The 19,589-nt window shown below is 41.0% G+C and overlaps 1 protein-coding gene across 4 annotated transcripts; it reads right to left on the bottom strand.

Annotated features, from left to right (window-relative positions):
- Nucleotides 1–16,034, bottom strand: CUNH16orf46 (chromosome unknown C16orf46 homolog). Of its 4 annotated transcripts, none has more exons than XM_070398514.1 (5): nt 15,867–16,034; nt 8,750–8,833; nt 6,345–6,474; nt 4,799–5,055; nt 1–2,467 (listed from the first exon to the last, which is right to left on the bottom strand). In XM_070398514.1, the coding sequence occupies exons 4-5, from the start codon at nt 5,006–5,008 to the stop codon at nt 1,538–1,540; spliced, it is 1,140 nt and encodes a 379-aa protein (XP_070254615.1). In that variant the 5' UTR covers nt 5,009–5,055; nt 6,345–6,474; nt 8,750–8,833; nt 15,867–16,034; the 3' UTR covers nt 1–1,537. The 4 variants fall into 4 exon arrangements, with proteins under 4 accessions (XP_070254615.1, XP_070254614.1, XP_070254616.1 ...); XM_070398513.1 differs by having other exon boundaries at nt 6,406–6,474; XM_070398515.1 differs by lacking the exon at nt 6,345–6,474.
- Between the last annotated feature and the right edge of the window lie 3,555 nt (nt 16,035–19,589).

Genomic DNA, 19,589 nt, shown 5'->3' with positions numbered 1-19,589 from the left:
TGACTGCTGTACTATAATCATTCCTGCATTTCTGGTGTTTCAAAGAAACAAACCAACAAAACAAAACAAAACCCTAAACTAAAGAGCAATTACAGAAAGCAGATGTTTACAAATGCAGTCATCATTTAGGGAATGGAAAGTACAGAGTTCAAGTAGAACCTACTGAAAGCAAATTCAAACTGTAATTACAGAGCAGCTAAATGGTTATTCATATTACAAAGTGGTGTTTTTTTTTCCAGAGCATTTCTCTACATAGCATTGTCACTTGGCATTTAAACAATAACTTGTTTTAAAAAATGTTTAATTTATATACAACTTCAGGAAATATGCATTGGAGTAAAATGAGTGGGGAGAAGGATCAGGGGAAGGGAGTATGGAACAGCCCCATTCTGTAAGCGTCTGTCTGGAGTTGTAGAATTCCCAAATATTAGATGCAGAGTAAGGCAGGAGGAAGCCTGAGGGGTGACAATAATCACAGTGACTTTTTTTTTCTCAAATAATGATTCCTAACCTGCTTTCCAAGCAGGTTTTGTGGAACTGTGGCTAAAATTTCCCAGACACAGAGACTAGCATGAGGCTACAATACAAAGATATATCACTTTGGACACATAGGATACAATAAACATGGTAAACCCATGGATTTATGTCACTTTGGACATATAGGATACAATGGGTATAGTATCCTCATGGATATAATATACAGATATTTCACCTGAATGCAAGTATATTCATTTAGACAAGGTTTGGAATTTTTCTATTGAAACAATGTTTCAAATCTTTGTTGCAAGAAAAAAATGAGGCAACCGACAGATATCTGCCAGTTTAAAAATATCAGGAAACCCTGGCCAGTGTGGTTCAGTTGGTTGGGCATAGTCCCATGCACCAAAGGGTTGCCAGTTTGATTCCCAGTCAGGGCATATGCCCAGGTTGCAGGCTCGATCCCTGTGGGGGGTATGTGGGAGGCAGATCGATGTTTCCCTCTCACGTCAATCTTTCGCTCACTCTCTCTCCCTACAAAAACCAACTTTAATATCTTAAAAAAAAATCTTTAAATTAAAAAGACAAGTAATAATTTGGTCCAAAAAAGGCCAGTACACTTAGCTTCAGGCACTGGGGTAGAGAAGAGCCCTTTCCAGTGGGTTCAAGGGTGATATTGGGGCATCACCATGAGAGACCCTCTTCAGATTCCCCACCATCCACTTGGCTTCCAGCGGGAGAGAAATAAAGCAAGCAGAGGCTGAGACTGGCATTACTAGTTTGCATTTTATAAATGACTAAGCAACTGAAGCAGGTAACACATAAATATGGGTGTTTTGAGAATAAATCAAAATCCATACATTGAGTTTTATTTCCTCTGGTTTTTTAAAAAAAATGGACAGAGAAGAAGGCAAGGAGGGAGAGAAAAGGATGGAACAGAAAAGGGGAAGGGAGGGAAGGGAAAGGAAGAAACTAGAAGAGAATGGGGTGGGGGTAGGGGAGAAAGAGAATGAATGAGTTTCCAAAGGTGCTTATTCCCAGGAAATTATATTGTGGCAATTCAGAGGAATCTGTGAGTGGAGGTGGGAATAACAACTCTGCTCACTGTGAGGGATGGCAAGAGAGGTCTTGGGAACACATTGGTCTCCAATGGATGGGGCCTGTTTTCCTGCTTGGCCTCCTTGAGAATGCACTTTTGGGTGTTCATGGGAGGTCTCAGCTCCCTGGCCTTGAATGTGGCTTTGTAGCTTTGCTCTTTCTGTTTTTGCAAAAGCTGCATAGTCCTGAGACAGTGAACACTATTGGGGTTGGGAGGGCACATCAGGTTTTTCTTAGGCAGGAGGGACCAGTGCAGGCTGCCCAGTTCTGGATTGGCCAGGAGGTTTGTCCCAACCATTGGTGAAGGAAAAGGCTGCATGCAGTTGACCTTAAGGTGACTGGCCAGCTCAAAGGGTCTCTTTCCATCTTTCCCTTCAACTATTTTCAATCCATATGCACAAGCCACACACTCATCCTTTTTCACACTCAGCACCTTCTCTTCTGGCTGCACGAGCAAGTTCTTACTCTTCTTACCCTGAACATCCAAGCCATGTGGGGCTGAAGAATTCAGGGGAGGGAGAACTAAAAGGGCCTTGGAATTCAATGAGTTTGAGATGGAGGGACCTTGATCAGTCCTGCTGTTGGAGTCTTGGTCCCTACCAGTCTCTGGGATGGCCCACTCTTCCATGCACCAAAAAAACTCCTTTATTTGCAGACTTTTTTTCTCTCCCTGACTATGGGAGGGAGAGCACATCTTGCTAATATTCCTGGAGGCAGTGGTGGGGCTTGACTCCAAGCTTCTAGCCTCAGTCTGAGGCCCAGCCTCGGGGGTCCCTTGGGAGAGACTGACACAGAGTAAACAGCCGCTGACACTTTCTCCCACCTTCGCCTTTTTACATTTCTTTCTGGGCCAAATGCAAGCAGTTGGAGAAGTCTTTCCCCAACCTCGAACCTGAAAATAAAGCAGCATATTACTCTCAGCTGATTGGCTGCCTCAATTTTGGTCCCATTCCCATTTTGGCCATTTGAACTAATATTTTTCTTTAAACAGATGTTGTTTGTTTGTTTTGTTGTTGTTTTTTTTTACTTTCAAAACCTATGTTAGCCTCATATAAATAGTATTTTTAAATCTGAAATACTAGCAATAGGTTGTTTAAAATATTTGTTTAAAATACTTAGCAATAGATTTGTAATTGCCCACTTTGATGTGCTGACTATATATTTTTTCAGATGTACATTAAATAAAAATCAATTCAAAACTATTTGTCCTTGTCCCCCCTGACAGGCTTTCCTGTCCTTCCAGGCTCTGTTTACCATATCCAGGAGGCTGCTGCATGGGTGGGGGGGAGGGGCGTTGGAGGGAGAGAGGATGAGCAGAGGCAGGTCCATGCCAACAGCCCTTAGATGTGTATTTTATTTTTGTTTTTTAAAAATATATTTTATTGATTTTTTACAGAAAGGAAGGGAGAGGGATAGAGAGCTAGAAACATCGATGAGAGAGAAACATCAATCAGCTGCCTCCTGCACACCCCCCACTGGGGACGTGCCCGCAACCAAGGTACATGCCCCTGACCAGAATGGAACCTGGGACCCTTGAGTCTGCAGGCTGACGCTCTATCCACTGAGCAAAACTGGCCAGGGCTAGATGTGTATTTTAAAGCAGTTACCTTCCATAGTAAACTGAACCATCTAAACTTAGAAAGTTTTAAATTCATAAACAGGACAGCCTGTAGCCCTGACTTACCTGGCATGGGAACGTGTGTTTGGAAGGTCATACATGTGGTGGGGGCAGTATAGCAGAGAGAGTATTAGAGGAGGGCTCTGGAAGACATGATTACTTCAACTGTCAAGGGGACTTGGGCGAATCACTCTGCCTTGTCTTGCCCTCAGTTTCCACATTTATAAAATAAACCGCGTAGACTGGAGTTTTTCAACCTTGGCACAACTACTATTTGGGGCTTGTTAAGAACTGTATGTTTGTGTCCCTCCCAAAGTCCCATGTTTAAACCCTAATCTCCAATATGATGGTATTTGGAGGTGGGGCATTTTAGGTGATTAGGATTAGATGAGGTCAAAAGGATGGGGCCCTCATGATGGGATCAGTGTCCTTATAAGAAAAGGAGGAGAAAAGGAGGAGTCAAGGGACCTCTCCCTCTCCTCTCCCTTTCCCTCTCCCTCTCCCTCTCCCTCTCCCTGTACTCTCCCTCCTCTCCCTCTCCTTCTCCCTGTACACAACAAAGGCAGCCATGTGAGGGCAAACCAGGAAGAGGGCCCTTACCAAGAACCCAACCACGCTGGCACCTGATCTTAAACTTCCATCCTCTAGAACTGGGAGAAATAACTGTCTGTTGCTTAAGCCACCCTGTCCGTGGTGTTCCGGTATTGCAGCCTGAACTATACAGGGCTGGATTATTCCTTGCTAGAGTGCTGTCCCGGGCCTGGTAGGATGTGGAGCAGCACTCCCTGGCTTCCACCCATCAGATGCCAGGAGCATCTCCTCCCCTCGCCCCTTGTTGCGACATTGCCAAGTGTCACCTGAGAAACAGTAGATCAAATTACTTTTTAGTTCTAAATTTAGGATGCTATTCTTGATTCTAAGAATAGTTTACGGTTAAACCCACAGGGTTCTGAGTAGAATCACTGGGACAGAAATCTCAGGTCTCTTGGGGAATTTAATACAGTAGTTAAGGAGCTCAGGTTTCGAGTCCAGAAGAACTTGGCCACTGGCTGGGTGATCTTCAGCACATTATGTCACCCTTTGGGTGCCTTAGTATCTTTGTCCAAAAAGTGAGGCTGTTCATAATACCTGCCACATAGGACTGATGTGAGGTGGAATGAAGCACTTAATACTGTGCTTGCCAATACTGAGTGACATAAATACTCAATATCCTCATCATTAATATTTTAGCTCTGTTCCAGATATTTCTATATTTAACTTTTTACACATTTTTTGGTAATAGTAACTATTTTTGAAAAAAGTAAAAAGACTTGCATCCAAACACTGATGTTCAGGCCCTGGCGGAGTAGCTCAGTTGGTTAGTGTGTCATCCTGATATACCAAGGTTGTGGGTTCGATCCCCAGTCAGGGCACATACAAGAATGAACCAATGACTGCATAAATGAGTGGAGCAACAAATTGGTGTTTCTCTCTCCTTTCTCTCTCTCTCTCTCTCTCTCTCTCTTTCTCTCTCTCTCTCTCAAATCAATAAAAATAAAAAAACACTTTATAAAACAACAACCAAAACACTGATGTGCAAGAGACCTAACTCAAGAAGATACTTACTGCTTCTTCCCATCCAGTTCCGATAACAAACTTGCTGGCTTTTTCATCTTGTTCAAGCGTAATGTCACTGATATTGAGGAGACAACAAACATGGTTCTTTTCCTTTCTTTCATCTGAATAAGTACAGTTTAATTCAGTTTCTTCTGTGCTTGGAATTTGATTATTTTCACCATTTTCTAACTCCGTCTCATTTTTCTGACAGAGATCCATTACTGTGATTACTCTGATGGTTGCTTAAAGTTTTTAACATCTTCTTCCTGTAGTTTGAAATGCAGATTGAACTCAGTTTTAATTTTCTTTTTAAAGTATAACTCAGGTGAAACATTTTCAACGCATTCAGGAATAGACTCAGAAGAAATATTACAAAACCATCCATTGCCAACTATTGACAATATAAAAGATAGGTATAAGTTTAAATTAGAGACTAATGGATTTAAAGACCAAAGTTGAGAGTGAAGAAAAGAGGAGAGGAAGATGTTTGTTAACAAGGCTCTATCCCTCATGATGGAGTACAGACTGTAGTAAGCAATGTAGTAGCCTCACTACCCTCCCTCCAAAAATGTCCAGATGACATTGTGCTAATAACAAAAGCACTGTAGTGGATGTGTGTGACTTATGCACCCAGGCCTTCTCCTCTTTCTCTTCCCGACAACTCTGGATATCAGCTTGGGGATCCTTAGGCTTCTGAGGAAACTGGTAGAACAGATGGTCTAAGCTGGTCAATAAGTTCACCCTCATCCACCATATACGACTGGTGTCTTTATTAAAAGGGGAATTTTGGACACAGACGTGCACAGAGGGAAGATAATATGAAGAGACACAGGGAGAAAATGGCCATCTACTAGCGAAGGAGAGTGGCCTGGATCACATCCTTCCTCACAGTCTTCGGAAGGAATCAGCCCTGCCAACACCTTGATTTTGGACGTCGAGCCTCTGGAACAGGCAGGCTCTGTTGTTTATGCCACCCAGTGTGTGGCCCTCTGGAGTGGCAGCCCTAGGAAACTAATACAGTAGCTGATGGTGACAGTGTAATGGTGGTGGAAGTGATGACGATGATGATGCTATCTATCCTTAATTGATGCTTTTCCCAAGTTGAAAATGGGACTTGGAATTTATAATCCAGTCAAAGGGTTAGAAAATTTATATGCTAATTATCAGCACAGACTTGAGTGGCAAACAGCCAGGGTTCCAATCTTATTTACTAGCTGTGTAAGGCTTAGATGAGTTACTTTTCTGGGTCCGTTTGTTCATATGAAAACGGCATGATTACAATACTTTCCCACAGACAGATGTTCCTCCTGGGCCTGCACAAGCTGCATCGATGAACTCCAATGCCTAAGCAGTGGCCACCAATGATCCAGCTGAGTGCTGATGAACAGCCAGTGCCTTCTTGAGGAAGTCCTTGCTTGTAATGAAATAGAGTCCACGGGGGACCACACACCTTGCTTTCTCTCACCCCAACATGATCCCTGCCAGAAACCCACATTTTTTCATTTTCTGTTGAGGTAGAGACAAGTAACTTCTTGTAACATATCTGTTCAATTACCGTTTCAGCTTATTTACTTAGGCTTAGAGTGGCGTTTAGACGGTAATAAAATTCCATTTACCGACGAAAGGTCAAATATCTTTGGACATCCTAATCTTTCCAGTATGACATCAGAGGAAATGAATGAGATCTGAAAGAAAAACACTTATATTACAAGTGACTAAAAACTAGAAGTGCTATTCTATTTACAAACAGCATGACTGAGGACCTGATAGGTTGTGTAAACCAGCCGGATCCTCTCATATTGTGAAATTCCACTTTAGTCACTGTGCAGGCCAAAGAAGCTCCTATAAATACATTCTGACCTTTTTCTCTTCTAAATTACAAATACATTTGTACCAGAGAACCCCTTAGATTTATCAAGTGTATAGTTCAAAAGGAAAAAAGCAGAGAATCAAAAGGAAAGCCATTTACTAAATAATAAAATAAACTTAAAACTTGAGGCTATTATAGCAAAGAAACATATTGTTTAGGAGAGATTAAGTAGTGCTAGAATGCTTGAATCAATAAGAAGAATGTTTATTTCCGCTTCAAGTATCTCCACTGACAAGGCGTTCACTACTTAGAGAGTCTTCTCAAGTGGCAAAGTAATTTACTGGTTCTCAAACTTGGCTGCACCTTGGAATCAGCTGGGGAGCTTTATATAAAATAAAATGCCCAGACCCCACCACAGAGATTCTGATTATAATTGGACTGGGCACAACTTGGCCATCAGGATTTTTTTTAATGTGAATTATTTTTTAAATATATTTTAATTGATTTCAGAGAGGAAGGGAGAGATAGAAACATCAATGATGAGAGAGAATCATTGATCAGATGCCCTCTACATACCCTCTACCAGGGATGGAGCCAGCAACCCCAGGCATGTGCCCTGATCAGGAACTGAACCGTGACCTCCTGATTCCTAGATCAATGCTCAACCACTGAGCCACATCCGGCCAGGCAGAATTTCTTAAATCACCTGAGATGATTCTAAAATCCAGCAAAATTGGAGAACTACTGCTCTGTTCAAAAGCTCTTTCTTATATTGAACCAGCACTGCTTTTCCTGGTTCGCTGCCTGGTCCTAGCTTTGCCCTCCAGAGCAAGGCTCTGTGATAGGAAGCCTTCCCATCCTTGGGTGGGGTTAAGAAAGTCTATATTAGTGTCGGCCTTCAGACTGAAAGGTCCTGGGTTCAATTCCAGTCAAGGGCACATGCCCAAGTTGTGGGCTTGATCCCCAGTAGGGAGCATGCAGGAGGCAGCCGATCAATGATTCTCTCTCATCGCTGATGTTTCTATCTCTCTCTCCCTCTCCCTTACTTTCTGAAATCAACAAAAATATATTTTTTTTAAAAAAAGAAAGTCTATGATGCCTGGCCAGTGTTGCTCAATGGTTGAGCATTAACCCATGAACCAAGAGGTCCCCGGTTTAATTCCCAGTCAGGGCACATGCCCAGGTTGCAGGCTCAATCCCCAGTAGGGGGCATGCAGGAGGCAGCTGACCATGTTTCTCTCTCATCCATGTTTCCATCTCTCTATCCCTCTCCCTTCCTCTCTCTCTAAAAAAATCAATAAAAACATATCTTTAAAAATCGAAAGTCTATGATGCTTCTGAAGATGCTCAACGAGTTTTTTTCAGAGAAGGGCCTGCATCTGAGTTCAAAGCAGTCTGTTACTACAAAAGGTTAGGGAATAATTGATACAGAGATTGTCCACTGCCCCAGCCTCCCAACAGTCCTATGAAAAAGTTCATGCATTCTCCTCTCTTTCAGGTTAACCATCTCCGGTGCCTTCAACTATTTCTCATACGCCATGAGCATATGTGAAATCTGAGAGGAAGACTATATCGCTATCTCTATATATCAGTGGTTCTCAACCTGTGAGTCGCGAACAATGAAAATACATCCTGCATATCAGATATTTACATTACGATTCATAACAGTAGCAAAATTACAGTTATGAAGTAGCAACGAAAATCATTTTATGGTTGGGGGTCACCACAACATGAGGAACTGTATTAAAGGGTCGTGGCATTAGGAAGGTTGAGAACCACTGATCTAGAGAGAGGAACAGCAGAGGCCAAGGATGCAATATTGGATAAGCCAGTATATTGGAGTCAGTAGAATTGGACCCAGTGAGGCCACCAGAAAAGGTTCCAGTCACATCATACTACAAAGTGTCAAAAGAAAGCCAGGTAACAATAACAACTTAATAATAAAACTTACTATGATATAGCTATTGCTATGTGCAAATCTTTGCTATACGCACTTTATATATTTGTTATAAAGAGTACATTTGTATAAGCACTTTACTCATTTAATGGGGGATCATGAGAACTATATTGCCTCCTTATGACTAAAAACTAAGAATCATCTCTGTTAGTAAACATAGTATTCTTAGTGAAATGGTCAGATTCCTACATACCGGATCGCTCCTCCAGAACCCTGGTATCTTCAAGCAAGCTGGATCAAGATGCTCCACAACTAAAACAATATTGGTGGTCTTTTCCTAATCAGAAAAAAATTAGTTAGTGGAAAGGATAGTCTTAATTTTAAGTTTTCTGTCTATAAGTGTGCCTACAAGTTTTATTGCCCATTCTTGTCTTCTAGCACTTGTAAGTGATGACAAATAGAACTGTACTTCTTACAATTAATTATATGCAGTTTTACTTTTATGTTGGAAGACAGAAATCTGCACTGATATAATACTCACATTTTTAATAGTAAAATTATGCTTACTTTACATATTTGAAGTAAATCGAAAGTTCATACTATTCCACCTGATGACTTCCAGTGGGCTTAACAATCTGATTCTGTTTGAGAATCATTGGTATAAAGCAAACATCAAAGTCTGGTTATTAATTTTTTTCCAAGAAAATCACATTAAGAAAACACAAAGATCATATTGTAAAATGCTACCATGGGAAAATGCATTTGCAGATGCAATTAAAAATTGGATTTGGAGTACAAAGCAGGAAGGCACACAGATGTAGGCCAGAAGGTATTAAATCCCATGACATACACTATTGAAGTGACTCAAACCAAACTGTACAAAGAAGACAATGTTGACTGAGGTCCAAGCTCCCAAAGTACATGCTTAGATAAACATGAATAAACATGAAGAAAAACTGATCAAGGAACTTAAGATATTAGGAAATGAAATAAAGATGCATGAGAATCTAAGAAACAGAGGTGGAAATTCACTATGATCTAGAAAATATCTTTTCTAGTAGCTTTTTAAAAAAAAAAAATCCTCACCCAAGTTTATGATTTTATTGATTTGAGAGAGAAATATAGATGTGAGAGAAACATCAATTGATGGACTCCCATATGCACCTGACTGAGGATCGAAACACCAACCTAGATATGTGCTCTGATAGGGAATCAAACCAGCAACCTTTTGTTGTATAAGATGATGCTCCAACCAACTTAGCTACCCCACCAGGGCTCTAGTAGCATTTAAAGACAGAAATGGAAAGCAAATGACCAGCAAAAAAACTGTACCATAGTGTATTTTATTTTATCAATTAAAGATAAGCCATTTTGATTTGCTTCACAATAATTGTGCAAGGGGTGTGGGAGGTGTGGGGCATGTGCTGGTTGTGGTTAGAGAGAATATGATAAAATAAATTATGTTTATTTGGTCATAAGCTCTGTTTGTTATAGATGGGTATGAGGACATATAAGTTAACTGCATTCTCTCTACTTACTTTTTTTTAACTTTAAACAATTTTTTATTGATTAATTTTAGAGAGAGGGATAGAGAAAGAGAGAGAAAAAGACTGATTTTTGTTATTCCACTTATTTATGCATTCATTGGTTGCCCTTACCAGGGGATCGAAACCACAACCTTGGCATATCAGGACAATGTTCTAACCAACTGAGCTATCCGGCCAGGGCTACTTCTTTCTACTTTTATATGTGTGAACCTTCCCATAATAATATAAAAAAAATTAAGCGCAGCTAGTGTACTCAGTGGTTGAGTGTCGACCTATGAACCAGGAGGTCAGGGCAGGGTTGTGAGTTCCATTCCCAGTGGGGGGCATGCAGGAGGCAGCCCATCTGATCCGTGATCCCCTCTCATCATTGATGTTTCTATTTCTCTCCCCCTCTGGCTTCCTCTCTGAAATTAATTATATATATTAAGTTAAAATGGAGTACAAGGGATTGAAATCAATGTAAACTGAGAACAATGACCATATCTACTATTTACAAGTAAGAAGAGAAAAAACTATGGGAAGTAGAGGGCACCTGACCAAGAACATAAAGAAATTTCCAAAGGCTAGTAGCTGAAGAGAAACTAAGGATAGCAGAAGACACACGAAGAGAGAGAATGATGTGATATTAGTTTAGAAAGGGACTTCGTATTCTCTGTATTTCTTTGATGGAGAAGGTGATAATGTGCCCAATTCATCTTAATAAAAGTGAAGTTAAAAGTTGATATTTAAAGTATCCATAATACTCTGAATTTGGGGATTTTGTTTTGTTTTTACTTTGTCCCAGATAAGGCTCCTCTGCTAGGTTCTTTCATTTTTTAAATATATTTTTATTGATTTCAGAGAGGAAGGGAGAGGGATAGAGAGATAGAAACATCAATGATGAGAGAGAATCATTGATTTGCTGCCTCCTTCATACCCCACACTGGGGATGGAGCCCACAACCCAGGCATGTTTCCTTGTCCGGAATTGAACCTGGGACCTTCCAGTCCACAGGCTGATGCTTTATCCACTAAGCCAAACTGCCTAGGGCCCTGCCAGGTTCTTTTTGGAAAAGGTTTCCCTGGCTGCCTTACCAGGGTACAGGTCAGTTTGGCACGGTCACTGTCTGTTAGCTAGAGCTACCTAGTATTAGTCTAGATGGGCAAGGTTATGCTGTTAATAACAAGCAATCCTAATTTCCCCCCTCAGTGATAAAAAACAATAAAACTTTATTTCTAACACATGTGACATGTTCATTGTCTGATGCTGTAGACTCTGCTCCACATTATCCTCACTCTGGAATTGAACTAATGGAGACACCATAATGGAAAGCCATAGCCAACTATGACAGCAAACATGGGGAATCACACACTGACTCTTAGATACTTCTGCCTGGAAGTAACATGATTTCAGTTCCCATGTCATTAGCTGGAACAAGTCAGAGGGTACTGCCTAACTTCTAGGAAAAGTGGGGATTATGCTTCCTCCTAAATCTCCAGAAGGAAAAGGAAGCCAGATTTTGGTGACCAGTAATAATGTCTTGGTACTACACTGGTAGGTGTTTTCTAATATGACATATAAAACAGATGGTCCTTATGTACAAAGAATGTCACCACCTAAAATGTGTACGTTTATGGTCCTTGAAAAGAGTCCAGGACCCCTGGGAATGGGAAGTCCTAGATCTTGGGAAGATAAGACTATGTGCCTACAACACGATAATCCTTTTCTTAAAACTTTTTTCAATTTTTTGGATTTTAAAATGTATATAAAAATATATAGGTCTAAGAATAGACAATCTTTAAAAAGGTGACTGAATATTAAGATATGAATCTAATACAGGATTTCTTATTGATATAGACAAGCTGGCTTTAAATTTTAAAGGAAATGCAAAGGAACTATAATAGTTATAACAATTATGAAAACAAAATATAAAGTGGAAGAATCACACTACCCAATTGAAAAAATCAACATAAAGCAATAGGAATCAGTATGATATTGGTGAATGGAAAGACACATAGATCAATGGGTCAGACTAGGGAGTCCAGAAATATACCCACACAAACATGGCCAATTGATTTTTGACAAAATGCCAAAACAGTGAAATGCATGCAGGATAATCTTTCCAACTATAGTGTGGCAACCTCTGGCCATCCATAAAAAAAGAAAAAAATTAACTCAAAATGGATTATAGGCCTAAATAAAAATCATACAACTATGTAACTAAAAAACAAATAAACATACAGCCCCAGTGCCACAAATATAGCTTTTATGGTTGGCCCTCATAATTTTGTTTGTTAACATGAATGATTTTCCTACATTAAAAAGTGCAAAGTTTCAAAAAACAAACAAACAAACAAACAAACAAACAAACAAACACAATCTTCTTGACCTGGGATTAGGCACTGTTCTTAGATATGCTTAAATAATTTTAATAACTGAGAGCTCATTATTTTATTAGCTACTTTTTCCATTCCAGTGGCAACTTTAAAATTGGAATGTTCTCCAAAATAAATGGATGAACAAAATAGATCCAGAGACATAGAAGCATGGAACAAACTGATGAATTTCCGAGGGAAGGCAGGGGTGGAGGAATGGGGGTGGGTGGGAGTAATTACCGGGGAAACTTATATGTATACCTGAGGCCCGATGCACAAAATGTGTGCAAGGGCCTTGGCCCTGGCCCCTGCCCACTGCCGCAGGAGCTGGGGGCTTCTGCTGCCTCTGCTGTGCCCGCCCCCCCCCCTCGCCTGCTGCGGCTTTGTCCAAAAGGAAGGACATCTGGAAGGATGTCTGGTCTAATTAGCATATTACGCTTTTATTATTATAGATTGCATAGCCCATGGACCCAGACAACGAAGTGGTGAAGGCCTGGGAGGGGCAGGGTCGGGGTGGCGGGGGTCAATAGGAAAAAACAAACAAACAAACAAACGAAGGGGATATCTGTAATACTTTCAAAAATAAAGATAATTTTTTTTTAATTGGAATGTTCTCAAATCAAGACATCTGCAAGCCTGAAGATTTTGCTTCTCAGTTCCTGGCATTCCTCCCAAAAGCAACACATGACAATGCTGAAAATATCTGAAGATAGTTCTCATTTCTTCAGACAAGAATCTCAAATTCCCTCATCTCAAGAATGCACAGTCACTTACCAATGTCTTTAAAATGTAGTATCTGGAAATTAGGACAGTACTTTAAATTCGGTTTGCCTAGAATATCTGTTTTGAAACCTGGATCCCTTTGATCTACACCTATTAATTCAACAAAGATTGCTATATGTTTTAAATGCTATATCCCAACCTTTTTTTTTTTTTGAAAGAGAGAGGGAGAGATAGAGATTTGTTGTTCCAATTATTTATGCATTCATTGGATTGGTTGAATCTCTTTTTTTTTTTTTTAAAAAATTGATTTCAGAGAGGAAGGGAAAAGGAGAGAGAGAGAAATATGAATGATGAAAGAGAATCATTGTTTGGCTGCCTCCAATGGGGTATGGAGCCTGCAACCCAGGCATGTGCCCTGATGAGGAATCGAACAGTGACCTCTGGTTCACAGGTTGACTCTCACCTACTGAGCCACGCCAGGACAGGCCATTGATTGATTCTTGTATGTGCCGTGGCATATCAGCACAATGCTCTAACCAACTGGGCTACCCAGCCAGGGCCTATATCTCAATCCTAATAACACTGAGTTTAAGGTCAACTATAACTTCTAGATTTTCTAATATGAATTGTTAATAATCCCTGTCTTCTTGACTTCATGCCCATGCTGTTGATTTCCTTTAAATATTTTTTTCTTTTTTCTTCTAGTTTGCTAGATGTAGACATCCAAATTGATCAGATTCTTCTAAGAAATTTTTTTCTTGGTTTTTGGATCATCACCCCAACCTGCTTAGATCATTCTGAATCATTTCTTCCAACTCCTGCTTTAAAACTTCATTAATTCAATAGACATACCTTCTGTAACTTCATCTAAATCACTGATATAAATGTTGAGGAGAGGATAAAGGACAATGTCCTATGGATATCTGTGGTATTGGGTATTTACTAATTATCCAACCTCATACACAATTATCTGGCCTACATTTCTACATGCTACAGGATTCCTGATCCATCTATTTAGGCAACACCACTGAATACAAAAAGGAATCTTACCAAGAGTTAAGGTAATTTAGACTTACATTGATGTCCATTAATTTTTTTTTACATTTATTATCTACATTAGGTATGAAGAATATGTTCCAAATTATCAGTTACAAACAAGTAGTGGCTACCTAGGGTGTTGTGTTGAGAAGGATCATAAAACTTGGCCACTATGGGAAAGAGTTCTGTGATAATGAAGTCTGTCAGGGAACAAATAAGGATGGTGGTTGCACATTTGCCACATATCTGCCATTGCCTGTCTACATAGTCAGGCAATCAATTAACAGTGGGGGGAATGTTGATGGGTCAGAAGTGAAAGGCCCATGGTTTTTAAGTCAAAAGCAGGCTGTAATCCCTCAAAACTCCTTACCACTTCCCTGGCTCTATACCATGTCTCCACACCTACCCCCATCTTCCTAGAAGTTTCAGGTTTAAAGGGATTTTGAGTCCATGTCAGAATTTCAGCCAGGGAAAGATGGGTTTCTGGAAGCTTCACTTGGGTTTCTAAATGGATGTTCCTGTGGACCTTATCATTATGTGTTGAAGAAATCAATAAATAAAAACAGCCATGGTGGAAGTTGTTTCTTTTTCTTCCTTCCTTTCTTTTCTTTCTTTCTTTTTTAATCCTCACCTGAGGATATTTTTCCATTGATTTTTTTTTTTTTTTTTGAGAGAGAGGGAGTGGAAAAGAGAGAGAAACAAAGAGAGAAATATCAATTGGTTGCCTCCCACACGAGCCCCAACCAGGGCCAGGGATCTGGGGATTGAGCCTGCAATCAAGGTACATACCCTTGACTGGAATCAAAGACGGGACCTTTCAGTCTACAGCTGACATTCTAACCACTGAGAAAAACCAGCCAGGGTTAGTTAAGTTTCTTAATACAGAGCTAAGCTTCACCCATGTGAAGTGGTCTTGAAGATTGGCCTGGGCATGCTGATCACTGTAATACAGTTTCTAAAGGAAACTGTCACTGGGACTTCAATCTGATTTATAATTTTGAAACACAATTCTGTAAGGAATTGAAATTTTGCCTCAAAGGTAAGCATATGCGCCACCCAATTTGAGTAAATTGTTTACACTTTTAAGAGTATAAATCTTACCTCCCCATGTTAATTATGTGTGCCTTATGCTTATTATGTGCCCACAGAGCACAGCAGCTTTGATTGTTCATAGGAGTGCAGTTCCTACAACGATCTGTCCTCGGATCAGACCATTTTTATTCCAATCACAGTCTACAACTCTTCCACTTTTTCCATTCACATTTGTTCACTCACTCAGTGCCTATCAGATGCCTAGGACTGGGGATAGAGCGTGAAGCAATGCCCAGCTCCATACAGCTTACAGTCCACCTGAAAAACAAGTCATCAAACACAGACCCAACCTGTCTCTCCTAAAGGAAAGGCTCTGCCCTTTCCCTTAGTAGTCCCTCCCTTCCCTCAGGCACCTCCACTTCTTCCTTGATCCTTCCTTCTTCATCTACCTCCACCCCTTCCAACAGCAGTTCCTACCCAGCCACAAAAGATGCCTTCTCTTCTTTCAAGAGCTAACCACTCCAGCAAAACTTCCCCATTTGCCTCACCAAGCCCCACCCCTTCCTCGACTGGCTCCTCCCTCATAGGGACCCGCCCTTTCAACGACCCCTCCCACTGCCCCACCCACACCGTGCGGCTGCTCCCCAGGCCCCGCCCTTAATTCCAGTGCTGGTACCTCTCTCTTCTGCATCCCCGTCTCAGAGGGCAGCTTCTTCTCTTACTGGGCAGGGCTCTTGCTCTGCTGCGCGTGAAGTGGGGCCTTGCTCTGGGGGCGGAGAAGCGGCCGCCGCCACTCACACCCTCACATGTGGGGCCAGTGCGGTGGAAAGCCCCCGGCAGCTTAGTCTTCGCCGGCGGCGGGCGACAGTTGCCCCGGGATACGACGCACTGGAGGGACGGGTGGTGGGCGGGACCGCGGGGGCTCATAGCGGAAGTGACGCAAGCCCGTCTCGCGCAACAAACTGAGCGATGCTGGCTGTCCACTGTGAGCGCGTGCTCCCAGCAGGCTCTGCGCGGCCGCACGCCTTCCGCCGCGGGGGAAGCTGCGCCGAGGCCAGGCCCGCTGCTAGCGCCTGAGGCGGCGTGGCGCGGTACGGTGTAGCCATAAACACCAGTCAGGGGAGTAAGCGAGGGGCTGGATGCCCGCCGGACCCTGGAGTTAGAAAGCGAGAGCACTTTCGACTGGCTTCTCCTCGGAGACCCAGGGCCTCTCACCAGACAGTCTCGCTCTGGCGCCGAATTTTTCTGAGGTGAGGCCGCCGTGTGCATTGCGTTAGTAGCGTGCCAGCCCAAAATGTCCCCAGCGTTGCCAGCTGACCACTAGTCTCCCCTCCCCCATGAGAACGATGGTGCTAGGGTGATGTAGGCCAAAAAACGTAATAGTAGGATCCATTGGTCTCCTGCTTACAAGCCTAGACAGTACTAGGTTGAATCCATTGGCAGTACAGCCAACACCTAACTGAACTTGTGTAGCAGTACAGCTCTGTGAAGTGGGCATTGGGAGATTAAAAAAAAAAAAAGACAAATGAAGAAAAGTAGTATCACGTCCTTAAATCAACGGAGGAACTCTTTGAAGACAGTGCAAGGCTCTCCCACCTTCGGTGCTGGTACATTTGAGCACCCAGAGGTGCAGCCAGGGGTGGGAACCTATGCCCAGGCATTAGGTGGTAGAGCGTCGACCCAAGTCAGGTTTGATTCTGGTTTTAGAAGTGTGACTATTTCTGCTGTCGAAAAATATTAGAATGTAAGTCCTGTAGAGCACTGGTTAAAAGGCATTTGGAAAGACAGCTACTCCTGCCCTAGGTGGTTTGCTCAGTGGATAGCGCATCGGCCTGCAGACTGAAGGGTCCCGGTTGGATTCCGGTCAAGGGCACATGCCTGAGTTGCGGGCTTGATCCCCAGTAGGGGGCGTGCAGGAGGCAGCCAATTAATAATTCTCCCTTATCATTGATGTTTCTGTCTCCCTTCCCCGTCCTCTCTGAAATCAATAAAAATATATTTTAAAAAAAATAGGTATTCCTGCCTTTTTTACAGAACATAATTAGAAAGCCTTTAAAGCCCATGCAAAGACTATTTTATATAACGTCTTCGAATATCACATTCTACGATGTTAGAACAAATTACTTGTATAAGTTATCATTTCTTTACCTAAAATATACATATTTGGATAATTTGCTTTCACAACCTGGAATGGTATGCCTGCATGCTTCTAAAAAGAATTGTAGACAAAATTCATACCCAATTGCAATTTTTTTTTGTTAAAACATAAAATTTTAATCTTAAACATAAATAGCCAAGGATGTAACATGCAGAGTATCATGAAAGCACGCATTTTAAAATGTTACATTACTCTTTTAATAGTATTGAAAGAAATCTAAATTTAATGACAATTTGATACCTATCAACATTTATTTTAAAATACATGAATAAACTAAAAGATGGAAATTTTTCTTTTGCTTTTTCTCCTTAAGTTCATAATTTTATTTTTATTCTGCATCCTCCACAGAATTTTATTCTAATATCCAGGTTTTTCATAGATTTAAGCTGAGATACCTTGTTCATACAAAGATGCACATGAAAGTGGTTTTGTTATAGCACTCTCTTAACTTTCAAAAAAAAAACTCCTTTCCACACCAGAAATCACATGGTGATCAACAAGAAAAAAATTAATGATTTATCAGCTGACAGTTTGGTTGGGTCCTCCTTTAGTTCTATTGAAAACAGAAAATTTAAAAACATCTGCTTAGCAGAATGTTATCCACTCATTAAACCTTTCTCAATTTCTGAGAAGTATATCAGTCTTAACTAAGATTCACTAAATGATTGATTAAACTTCTTGACTGAAAGTACATTTTCATAAGTACATATGAAAGTTGGAACATCTGGTCACTGATTTCCTTCACACTAATCAGGCCTGCATGTTTTAAATGTACTAGTAATCACTAATGAAATCTACAGGTAAAAGCCTGCTAGCATGATTGAGTAGAAACATTAAGGGGTGAATGTGTTTGGCCAGTTGTTTATAAAAAACTAATATAGATTGAATCAAGATATCAGCAGTCCTAGTACAGTATCTCAGAGTTGGCAAAGGGATGTTTCCAAAACAGAGAAAGATGGGGTTAGGAGGTATATGGAAACTACACTTTGTGCTCAATTTTGAGCCTAAAACTGCTCTTAAAAAATTAAGTCTATTTAGAGGGGAAAACTACTGAGGGTAGGTGGTCAGTAGTAAAGCCATGTTGCAGGAAAAAGATTTTAATCTTGATGTAAAGTGAGTGCCTTTTCTGAGGTAGGAAAATGTGTGAGTCTGAAATAATAGATTGTAGAGCAGTAATGAAGGCAGTTATAGTTAGCATGATTGTTATTAAACTGAAGGTAAGCATTACATTTTATCAGCCCCCCCAAAATTGGGGAAATTTAGAAAAATTCAAAATTTCTATTTTGCCAAGTTGATCTGAAATACCAGCCTCATTTTCACGTTAGCATGCCTATGCAGAGCCCCCTAGTGGTTTTTCATTAAAAATACTGTCAACTGGCCCTAGACCAGTGGTTCTCAACCTGTGGGTCGAGACCCCTTTGGGGGTCGAACGACCCTTTCACAGGGGTCACCTAAGACCATCAGAAAACACATATATCATTACATATTGTTTTTGTGATTAATCACTATGCTTTAATTATGTTCAATTTGTAAATGAAATTGGGGGTCACCACAACATGAGGAACTGTATTAAAGGGTCGTGGCATTAGGAAGGTTGAGAACCACTGCCCTAGACATTTGGCTCAGTGGATGGAATGTCTGCCCAGGGACTGAAGAGTCCTGGGTTTTATTTTGGTTAAGGGCATGTACTGGGTTGCAGGCTGGATCCCCAGCCCTGGTTGGGGCACCTGGCCTGCGGGAGACAACCGATCAATGTGTCTCTCACACATTGATGTTTCTCTCTGTCTCTTCCCCTCCCTTCTACTCTCTCTAGAAATCAATGGAAAAATATCCTTGGGTGAGGATTAACAAAAAATACTGGGAGATGATATAAAACTGCTCATCTCTTTCAGACTACAATCACTGATGTACTTTCACTTTAGAAAGGCCATTTCTGTTTCCCACCTTTAGAACATTCATCCTTCCCCCTCCTACCTCCCCACCCCGTTCCCATTTAAGTATTTTTTTAATAGTAACATTTGCTAAAAAACTGATAAAGAGGGAACCAGGAAATGTGAAAATCCTAACCATGACTGCCCAGCTTTTTAACAATCTCTTATTCTCTCCATCACCTTACCTGTGAAATGGTGGTAGCTATCCACCTCTGGTTATTTATTATTATGAGCATTAAAGAAGGTAATATATGAGAGCACCTTCAAAACAAAAAAGTAAAATGTATATAATTACTCACCCATTTTTATT

The sequence above is a fragment of the Myotis yumanensis genome, unplaced genomic scaffold (genome assembly GCF_028538775.1).
Source record: "Myotis yumanensis isolate MYYU_CA2020_CCGP unplaced genomic scaffold, mMyoYum1.0.hap1 SCAF_18, whole genome shotgun sequence".
NCBI lineage: Eukaryota > Metazoa > Chordata > Mammalia > Chiroptera > Vespertilionidae > Myotis > Myotis yumanensis.
This window is presented reverse-complemented; position numbering and strand designations above follow the sequence as displayed.

Coding starts and splice junctions, on each gene's coding strand:
- CUNH16orf46 (XM_070398514.1), bottom strand. CDS start 5,008: ATGGATCTCTGTCAGAAAAATGAGACGGAGTTAGAAAATGGTGAAAAT. Junction 2,468..4,798: donor GAACTGGATGGGAAGAAGCA/GTAAGTATCTTC, acceptor CTTTATTTTCAG/GTTCGAGGTTGGGGAAAGAC.